The sequence below is a fragment of the Gossypium hirsutum genome, chromosome D08 (genome assembly GCF_007990345.1).
Source record: "Gossypium hirsutum isolate 1008001.06 chromosome D08, Gossypium_hirsutum_v2.1, whole genome shotgun sequence".
Classification (NCBI taxonomy): Eukaryota; Viridiplantae; Streptophyta; class Magnoliopsida; order Malvales; family Malvaceae; genus Gossypium; species Gossypium hirsutum.
Window position 1 is genome coordinate 47,646,016 of NC_053444.1, and position 10,950 is coordinate 47,656,965.

General features: G+C 31.3%; 1 protein-coding gene across 1 annotated transcript; it reads right to left on the reverse strand.

The window, feature by feature from the left end:
* Positions 1–637: 637 nt before the first annotated feature.
* On the reverse strand, positions 638–1,432 carry LOC121220348 (uncharacterized protein At4g02000-like). The gene has a single exon (XM_041100038.1). The coding sequence runs from the start codon at positions 1,430–1,432 to the stop codon at positions 638–640; it is 795 nt and encodes a 264-aa protein (XP_040955972.1).
* Positions 1,433–10,950: the final 9,518 nt, after the last annotated feature.

Consider the following 10,950-nt stretch of genomic DNA (forward strand, 5'->3'; position numbering starts at 1 on the left):
ATAAATCTCCACTTGCATTCTTTTTCATTATCATCAGCGAATACATCAATGTGTCTTTTAGAGAAACTGCTCAGCGTTATATCAACCTCATTCCTCCATGCTAAACACAATCCTCCTCTCATACCTTCTGGATCAACTTCAATACCGTTCGTATAACCACATCTTCTACAAACTCATTCCATCTGCTGTCTTCCTAGTTTTGTCTCCACAAAAAAGACCATTTGGGGATTATGTAACTTCAGCATCTGTCGAAGTCTTTTAACCGTCCGTAGACCCAAACCACGGACGTTCCAGCTTATTATTTTCATTGTGTCCGGTCGGCTTGCCTCTTGGCAGCCGCCGATGATAAAAAGGTTGAATTCCACCATTTTCCTATTTCTTGTACTTGTATTATCCCTTTTTGCATTGCTGAAAAGATCTTCCATCTCCCCCTATTTTGATTTTTCCCCTTCTCCCCTACTAAGGTCTCATCTTCTAAATCATGTTCCATTGCCATATTTATCTTACTCGAACCAAATTTACTCTCTCGCCATTCTACAGACGGCAGCCCTCCTTCAATACTAAACCCCAGAATTGGGTCAATAATCTTTCCCCCTCGTTCTTTTGAACTTCCATCCCTATGTCTTGATTCTTCAGATCAATTCTCCCCCCATCTTCCCTTCCCTTTTCTTTCTTCCTCTTTTCGTAGCCATATACTATTCATTGAAAGGGCTCTTCGAGATTGCGCTCGCAATGATAAATCCCAGCCTAATTCTTCTGTATCTGCCCCTGTCATCATTTTTATCTCACAGAATGAATCATTATGCCCCAATCTTCCACAGTAGAAACAAAAAAGCAATAACCGTTCATACTTAAACTTGACATATGACCTAACCCCAATGCATAAAACCTGTTTCTTCTTTTTCAGAGGCTTCCTAACATCAATCTGTACTCTTACCCTCATATAATTACGATTTTCCTTTCCTAGATTTGAAGTATCATATTCCAGGAAAACACCTAAAAAATTACCCAGTTGGATTGCTAACTTTTTAGAGAATAATCCAATTGGGACATCATGGATTTGAACCCAGAAAGGAGTAAATATTAGCGGCACTTTTAATGGATCTTCGCCTCTCCCCAACTTATTCAATAATAGTAGATGGTTATTAAAAGTCCATGGTAGACCTTTTAGAACCCTTTCCATATCCATATTATGATAAAATTGGAACAAATACCTTTTTTCACCCAGATCTCTAATTTGGACCCCATAAATAGGGTGCCACAAATTTGCCATAGTGGTTTTCATGGCTGGAAAATGAATAACACTTGCTGTTAAGAAACATCCCACAAGCTGGAACTCCCCCACTTCACTTTGATAACTCGGATCTGCTTGAATCTGCAATATTTCTTCTTCCTCCTCATTAATCGATAATTGTGCTAATTCATTCTCCATGGCTGCAGGTTTATTGCCAGAATAACACAAACACCCCTTTTTCAGATTTCAGGAAAAAAGATTAGAAGTGAAGAAGGCAATTAGTAAAACATAAAATAAACGAATTAAAGAAAAACAAAAACGTGCCAGCGGCGGCAGACCTAAGCGTGCTAGGGCAGCAGACTCAGATTGTTAACTTTTTAAGATCAAATTAAGTTGAGTCTTGTTTTTTCTTTTAAATTTTAATAAAGTTAGTTTTATTCCTAATGAAATAAAAATAATAAATTTTAGTTAAAATATTTTTTTCCGTAAACTATTAAGATTTTATATAAAAATATTTTAATTATGTTTTATTAAATGAAAATCAAATTACATTAGTAAATTTTAGGTTTAAAAGTGTAAAAAGCTCTCAAAATTTAAAAAAAAAAAAAGCAATTAAGCTCTTTTTTTTTGCATTCAATTAGGTACTTGAACTTTTAAAATGCATAAAAAAGGCCCTCGGACTTTTTCAAAAAAAAGTAATTAAGCTCCTGCTTTTTTTCACTCAATTAGGTACTTGAACTGTCAAAATGCATCAAAAAAACTCTCAAACTTTAAAAAAAAAAGCAATTAAGCACCTGCTTGTTTTTTTGCACTCAATTGGGTACTTAAACTGCTAAAATGTATTAAAAAAGGCTAGGGGCAGATCTAGGGAGTTGGCAGTTCAAGCACCCAATTGAGTGCAAAAAAAAAGGACTTAATTATTTTTTTATTAAAAGTTTAAGGGTGTTATTTTATTCATTTTGGCAGTTCAAGTATCCAATTGAGTAAAGAAAATGTAAGGGCTTAATTACTTTTTTGAAAAAGTCTGAGGGTTTTTTTTATGCATTTTGAAAGTTTAAGTACCCAATTGAGCGCAAGAAAAAAGGGACCTAATTGTTTTTTTTTTTAAGTTTAAGAACTTTTTACATCCTTAAGTCTAAATGTTATTAAAGATATCATTTAAATTTCGCTAATTAATATTATACTAATATATTATAATTTTTTTAAATATGAAACTTAAAAAATTCAAATATGAGTTGAATCTAAATTTGGTGTAATTACTTTTTTTTTGTATTTACCCTCTTTCCCTACATTTATTGCAACCTCCGGTTCTTTTACTATGTTAGGAATTGCAGATCTGCGGTGTTGTGTGGATGATATATGTAAAAGCCATTTGGATATTGGGATAATCGAGATTTGAGTAAAAAGAGAAGGCCCATCCCATAGTTTAATACTATGAAAAATGCTCAAAAACCCAAGCGAAGCACATAGAAGAAGCCCAAAATCAAAGATGGCATAATGGGGGTGATGTAGTAGGGTCGGAAACCAACTTTCCAGCCTTGAAGCACTGGCCTTAGCTCCACAGTACTTCCACTACATATAAAATCAAATACCTTTGTGAAATTCTTTACCTAACTTTCAAGTTCTGTTGCTGTTGGAAGAAAAAGACAATGCTTTACACTATAATTTGCCCTAGGATAAGCTCTTGTTGGCAAAACATAATGATTGCGATGCGACTCTTTTTTTTAACTTATATTATGGCCCCATTTTCAAGCATCAACTGTCATTGGCTTCCTATCCAAAATACAAAAACCCCTTTGCCATTGGCTACATCAGCCTGACTCAATGCACGCGTATTCTAGGGGTGGGTTACTACCTGTCAATTATTGTAGAGGATGCCTAGGAAATAGATTGGTTTATGTTAGTTTGAATTACTGATCAATAATTAGTACTAGAAAAATAAAATTTTATGAATATACCAATTGGTTATGTAATTTAAATCTTTTTATGTCTGCATATTTTATTCATATTAATTTAATAATACAGGATGTTATTTAATTTCCAACTCAATCATGCTTCACTTTTATGTAATTATTTAAATTCACTCTCTAGCTAAGCCTTTTTTTCCTTTACAAATACAACATATTTTGCACTCAAAACAAGTTTTTTAATCATCAAATTAGTGCTCTCTCTAACTCATCTACGAATCCATGTTTTTTTTAAGCTTCTAAACACGGCTTAGACGTTATGGTTAGATTGAGAAGGCTACATTAGCTACTAAAATGGTTGAGCTAACTTACGTTACTTTTTAAAACTTTAAATAAACTCATTTTAGAGAAAATCGTAGTTGTACTTTGAGTTAGCTTAAAAGCATTCATTCATTAAGTCGTATATGCTTAGGATTCATTTTATTGTTGACAATGTTGTTTCACAAAAACTGTTTGCTTGTCGCTCTTCTTTAAAAAAAATCGAAGTTAAATTAATAAAACAAAAAAATCATTTTTCAAGTCATTTTAGAAAATTAGTTGCTTTATCGATTTGTTTTTCAAAAAAGTTCCTTTGCAATGTAGTGGAAACTAGGGAACAATATCAAATTTTACTTAAGCCCGATATCATGCATTATCCGGTTATTATACTTGAGTAATTCATGCATGCAAAAATCTCGAAAAGAAAAGTTACCAAGACACAGACCAGAAATAATTAAAAATTACAAGCCAAAACCAATAAAGAATTAATAATACTTAATTAGAAAATAATAATCTGAGGCCCAAAATGATTCTCTGAATGCCGAGTCTGATCTTAATTTTGAGGTTTACGTAAAAAGTTGAACACTATTGGGGGGTGAGTTTATGAAAAGCTCAGTGTGAGTTGAACAATTATTTAAACAAACATAAATATCGAATATAGTGAAACATAGCTTTAACAGAAGAAAACAGAACCATCATAGGAATTTCATATCGTTACATAGCCATTATCAAATTATTGTCAAACGGTGTATGAGCATAGGTCATCATTCATTTGAGTAACAATCATTAATTTTGATACCATTCAATACAACAAAATACAATACGTAGCATAAATCAATAACATTCGAATATGTCGTGCACATGATGCAATGCAAAAAGGTTCCTATTCATACCATCCGCTACACACCACGAGTTCCCCAGAACCTGTCTGCCAAACTCCAAAAAATTATGAGCATAGCTCGATGTGGTAAAACCACCAAGTAATCAATAATGCAGAAAATCTACTGGATATGCGATAAAATCGCCTATCCCCTCGGTACTCTAGGTGCGGTGCACTGACTACGAATAATGCAGACTTAATATGCCACTGTTACTGCACGGAACTCTTCCGTCAACCATAAAATCCCAACCCAATGCATATGCAATATGTCACACAATCTCATACATAATCATATCTCAATACTTTTCACATTCATTTGACATGCTCAGCATGTCCTCAATAATTGCATACTTTCAATAAATGGAAATAGTGTTCCAATCTTTCAAATTACCACTGTGTTGGTATCAATCAATATCGTTCAATTTCACATGCTTTACGGATTTTCATTGTGCATAAATAGCACCCTTTTCAGTACACAATATAACAAATATCTCATGCGTTTAAATCATACATAAGCTTAATATCTCAACACATTATATCATTCAGTCAAACATTCTCATATCTCATAACTCAAATATGCAATTACAAACTCAATCAAACATCCATACTATCAAACTAGCAATTTTGCCAACATGTCAATCTTTTAAGGCTCGAAACATACCTGGTTTGGCCACTCACAAAATCAATAATTTGGCAATTAAGTCAATCCAATCAGCAAGCTAATTTATCAAATATAATATAATATTTAACATTTTCAAATAATTTTATGAGTTTAGGACCCACACCTTATTTTTCGCTTCCTTACAGCACACTAGCGGATCTTCCAATTTTCCTTAATAATTCCTTAAACAAACCAAAACCAAAATTTAGTATAAATTCAGTAAATTTACCAATAAAAACAGCCCTTAAACACCCACTTATGAGTTTAAACAAATTGTTGAAATTATAACTATTTTATGAATCCAAACTAGTTAGATTCCTTACACTGTATCGAAGCGAACTGTACGTCCAATCGTTCTTCGCCTTTACGGATGATTTGGGGCGATTGGGTCAGCACCTAATTCAATAATATATTGGAAAATCAGTAGCTAATTAATGATTAAATTCCTTCGTTTAATCAATTCATAGCATTTACCCAACAACTATGTTGAAATAACAAACTAGTTACCCTTAATTGCACTTACGCTTCACGATTTGTGGGATACGAATGGTCAATCGATCAAGAACATTTTTTCCTAATTGAAATGGGTTTAACAGCTGATTGGGAGGGTTCAAGAACTCAAATTAATACTGGAAAAATATAGGCAAGAACCAAGAAACAAAATAGCCCTCTTTCTTGCACATAGGCGCATGCACCACCACCCATAGTAGCCAAAATTGGGGCTGAATTTTAAAATGGTTTGAGATCTCATTAAATTCTAGAAAAATATCTTTGAAATAATTTAAAATCCTCCAAATTCCAGATCTAAAAATTTAGGTTTTAATGGACAAGATTAATTACGAAATTGAAGAGAGAAGAGACCTTACCCAAGCTAGTCGAGAGAAACAGCAATGGCACTTTTTTGGCAATGTTCGGGATCGATCTTGGAGTTCAAGATTTTAGATTTGAGGCTAATTTTAATGAGGAAAAATGAAAGAAATATTGTGGAGAATATGTTAACAAATCTTGTGGCAAAAAGAAAAAGAAAAAGAAAGAGATGGTCAAACTAGGTGTAGGTGACGACAACAATGGAGGAAAGGAAAAAAATTAAAATCAAAGAGAATGGGAGGAGGAGATGAATAGCTAGGGCAATGAGGAGGAGGATTAAAGGCTGATTATTAGTGAAAAATTAATATTTATACCTAGGCTAACTAGGCTTGGATGGCCCACACATTAAAACAATGGTTTTTTGTCAAAAAAAATTAAATTATTTGCATGGGAAGAGAATTAAAGTTAGGACCTCAAAGATAAATTCACTAATATTTAACCATCAAACCAATAACTCATTCTTGATATAATTTGAAATATTTATTTTAAAAAACAAGGCATGTCACATACTAGGGTTTAAGGCAAAATAATAAAAATAATAAAAATGATGCGAAAGAAGGGATTTGAACTTGGGTTTCAAGAAACGTTACACTAACACTTAACCAACAAACCAATACCTCATTTATTTCCTAAAAATGCATAGATAATTTAAAAAATTAAGACATGATCACTCTCTCTTGATTTACAAACTCGATTCTACTAACCCCTGATTTTTGGGATGTTACATTTTTACTTAATAATTGTATTTTCTTCGTTTATTATTTATTAGGTAAAAAAAAATCTCTCCAATCTCTCTCCATTTTGATATTGAGCAAATTGATCCCTCTAAAAAATTTGAGCAAATTAACCCCTGTCAATTTCAAAAGTGAGCAACTAAGGACAATTAATCACAACGTTAATGTTTTTCATCAATTTTACATAAATTTGATTGGTATAATAACAAATTTAACTCTCCTATTTTACACATTCTATTAATTTGGTCATGATTTAACAAATTTAGCCTACAATATTTTTGTAAATGTGTAAATGTTGAGGCTAATTTTGTTTAGTTTTTTAGAATCAAGATCAAATTAACAAAATATGTAAACATGGAGGGTTAAATTTGTTATTATACCAATCAAAATTGTGCACAATTGACGAAAGACATTAACGTCGTGATTAATTGTCCTTAATTGCTCACTTTCAAAATTGATAGGGATTAAATTGCTCTAATTTTTTAGAGGGACTAATTTTCTCAATTTTATAATTGAGAGGGATTAGACAGGCCTTTTTACCTATTTATTATAATATATATTCCCAAAATTTATTTCTCAAATAGGTTCTTTTCTAGGGTGCTGCCACTCTATGATGTCAAAACAAATTATGGAAACACACACCTGGAATAATGCATACTACTCAAAAGTTGTCTCGGGTATGATGACAAACATCGCATTTTCTAGGTACAACATCCACAAAAAAGACAAATATATACAAATACAATTATATTCATTAATTGAAATAATGAATTGTATTGAGTGCAAATAACAGCATACCTTTTCATTGTCTGATTAATCAATTTCTTATTACATCCACGTTAGGTACCTTCTATAACATTTATGATCCAAGTAACCCTTAAATCTATTCAAATATTTAGTGTAAGAGGATATTATAAATATTGGTAATTGAATACATTTTAAGACATCATGCAAGATTATAGTTTTACCTTCTATTGAGAGGAATCTTCTATGGTTTGTGAAGGACTAAGTCCTAACTATGGTATTTGTATCTATACCCATGTTTACAGAAGCATGCAACAACTGTTTATTTCATCAATCGACTCTTGAGTTACCCTGTAAAAAATTCTATATAAATATTCCAAAATTTTTGAACCCCAACTAAACGTATCAGTTGTCTCAAAAGACTCCAATAGAGGAAGATACATGGTATGGATCTTATTGCTAGACTCATTTGGAAATTGGCAACAATATTCTTCTTACTATCCATAGCATCCAAAGCTTTAGCATATTGGTTAATCTTCTCCATAATTGTATGTGATAGAGGGATTGGTTTGACAAGCCTCACCAACTATATGGATTTCAATTGATTCTCATCTAATTCATCCTTCTCATTATCCTTAGATGACATGGCATCCAACAACCGATCACACACGTACTCTATGTCGATACTACTCGCTTTGATTACCACCTGTCCATCGATTGGAATGGAAATTATTAAAATGGCATATTTCAGCATTATAATCATTTTTCCTGTATGGAAAATTAAATGTATATGTTTCTAGTCTCTATAGTTTCAATTTTCAATAAGGCAGAAAGCAACTCCGGTATCATAATAAACTATCATTATAGATGCCACAAATAAACCAACACTCTTTAAACGGTCTACGATGAGTCCATCGTGCTTCGAGAATTTTACATCATGTTAAGAACAAACAACTTGATCTTTATGCTCTTCAAAATATCACAAAAATAATATTTAAATCCATAAATTCTTAAAAATGTTTTTGTAAATATAGCAAAAACTTTTTAAAATGTAAGTTGAAAATTTTACCATAGTATGGTTTGCTGTGTGTTCTTCTTGAAACCTCAAAACGATAAATTTTTTTCTCTAAAAAGTAGCAAATAACAAGTTTTTTTGAAAAGTTTAAGAAGATTTTCGGTGGGAAGAGAAAAGAAATAGGTCAGCCGACCATGTATATATATATATAGGAGAGAAAGCTAACTTCTATAGTTGTCAACTTTTGTATATTAAATGGGTTAGTTAAGCCGACAGGTAAATAAAATTTCCTTGTCAAATTTTACAACCCTAAACTTGACACTCATGGAGTCAAGGTTCAGTTGATTGTACCTTGCAGTCATTCACTTCTAACATGCACGCACTCTTGTGATGATCTAACATTACCTTGAACTTAATATTCATAGGTTTCAAGACAACCCTAAAAAATATAATATAAAAATAGCTTTTAAAAATACATATATTATAATAAATAACAAACAAAAACACAATAATCAAGTAAAAAAAAACTCCAAGTCTTCAATATATAGGAAGTTGCAGACTTATGAATCCAAGCTACTATTATCAAATTACAACACTAAAAATTTGTTCAATTTAAGCAATTAATATGGCATGAAAGAAAAAGAGAGTTTCATCAAATAAACTTCCATCTATTGTAAATTTCTTTAAATAAGGAAATCATAACACCTTTTTGAAATAATTTTACTTGAACAAATTTTTTATTAAGGGTAAATTATACAGATGGTCACTCAATTATAAAAAAATTTTCATTTTAGGCACCCAAAATAAAAAAAATTACAATTTAATCACCCGCATTATAGTTCAGTCATTTTGGTCACTCTCGTTAAAATCACAAACGCCAAGTTGATGTGGTAGTTAAAAATCTGTATAATAAAAAATTTAGCCATAAACTTTTACATATTATATTGATTCAGTCATAATTTTAAAAAAAATAACCTTCAAAATTTACAAATGTTCTCAATTTGATTTAAATTTAATATTAATATTAATATTAAATAAAAATAGTTATATTAGTTATATTATATTTTTTAAAATATTTATTTCTATATATATTATTTCTTGTCAGTAATATTTTTATTTTTATATAAAATTTAAATTTATTATTATATTTTTTGAAAATATTTTTATATATTTCTTTTAAATTTTCAGAATTAGGGTCAAATTGAGAATATTTCTAAATTTTGAGGGTTAAATTTTTAATCATGACTAAATTGATATAATATGTCAAATTTGAGGGTTAAATTTGTTATTATATAGAGTTTATTAATTGCCACATGAATTTGTTGTTTGTGAATTTAACGGGAGTGGCCCAAATGACCGAACTATGTAACATGGGTGCTTAAATTGCAAACATTTTATTTTAGATGCCTAAAATAAATAAATAAAAATATAATTGAAGGACATTTTGTATAGTTTACCCTTGTATCAAGCCTTTGAAAATAGTCATGATAATAAGGGGAAAATATGGCAACAAATTAAGCAAAACTTGCAAAAATAAGTTTGAAAATAGTGATGATACTAACAGTTAATAATAATACAGATTGGAATTTAAAACTTATATATTTTATTAAATTAGAGTTGAAAGAGGGCGTTTTGAAATCGATGGAGAGAACGAAGGTTTATGAAATTGAATTTTAAGAACTAATATATCTATTTCACTTTCCAAGTTATTGCCATAATTTCTCTAATACAGAATATCTATAACAAATGTGTACAAGGATATTGAAAATTACTTAAAATACAAAGCATTGAAAATACCTACCTAGTTTCAATTTTTATTTAATTAAAATAGAAAGCCTTTAACTACCACCATTTTTTTTCAACAATTTGTTTAAGATTTTTGGACTAAAATAGTAAGTTTTGGAAAATTAGATTAAAGTTTCTTCAAAATATTAATATATGATAGATGTAATAATTTAATGTTTAGATAAGTTAATTTAGAGTTAAAATTAAATAAATTTACGATAAAATATGAGACACAACATAAATATTTGATAAAATAATCAAATCATGTTGAATATGAAATAACACGAATACCATAATGTATTGTTATACGTTAATAACCTGATACCTGAACCTTAGAAAAGATCCGAGCCTCTGACCCATAACCCGACCATGAGAGGACAACAAGGCAAACCCGATCGCAAGGCAACGCAACAGATCCAGCTCGTAGGAACCTTGTGTGAGCTCATAGGGCAAGATCGCAGGAACAACTAATGTTGTAGTCCTAGCTCGCGGGGACCTGAGGAAGGTCGCAGTCTCACCTCGCATGTACCCAAGGAACTTGTAGAAGGTATCATGTGCTCCAAAGGCCACCCAGGCACGCGTTTAGCAGGTACGGAGCTCGCCCTGAATGCCAATCCCAAGAGTAGAAAGGACTGCATGCTCCGTAGACACGTGCCTAGCAAACCTGGAGCACGTAGAGATTGTCAGTACTAGGGACAAATAATGGCAGTACTAGGGGCAATAGAGTCAAGACAAAATAGTGGGGTCCTATCATGAGTTGTCATAGTATCAGTAACAACATATATAAATACCCAGATACTCATAT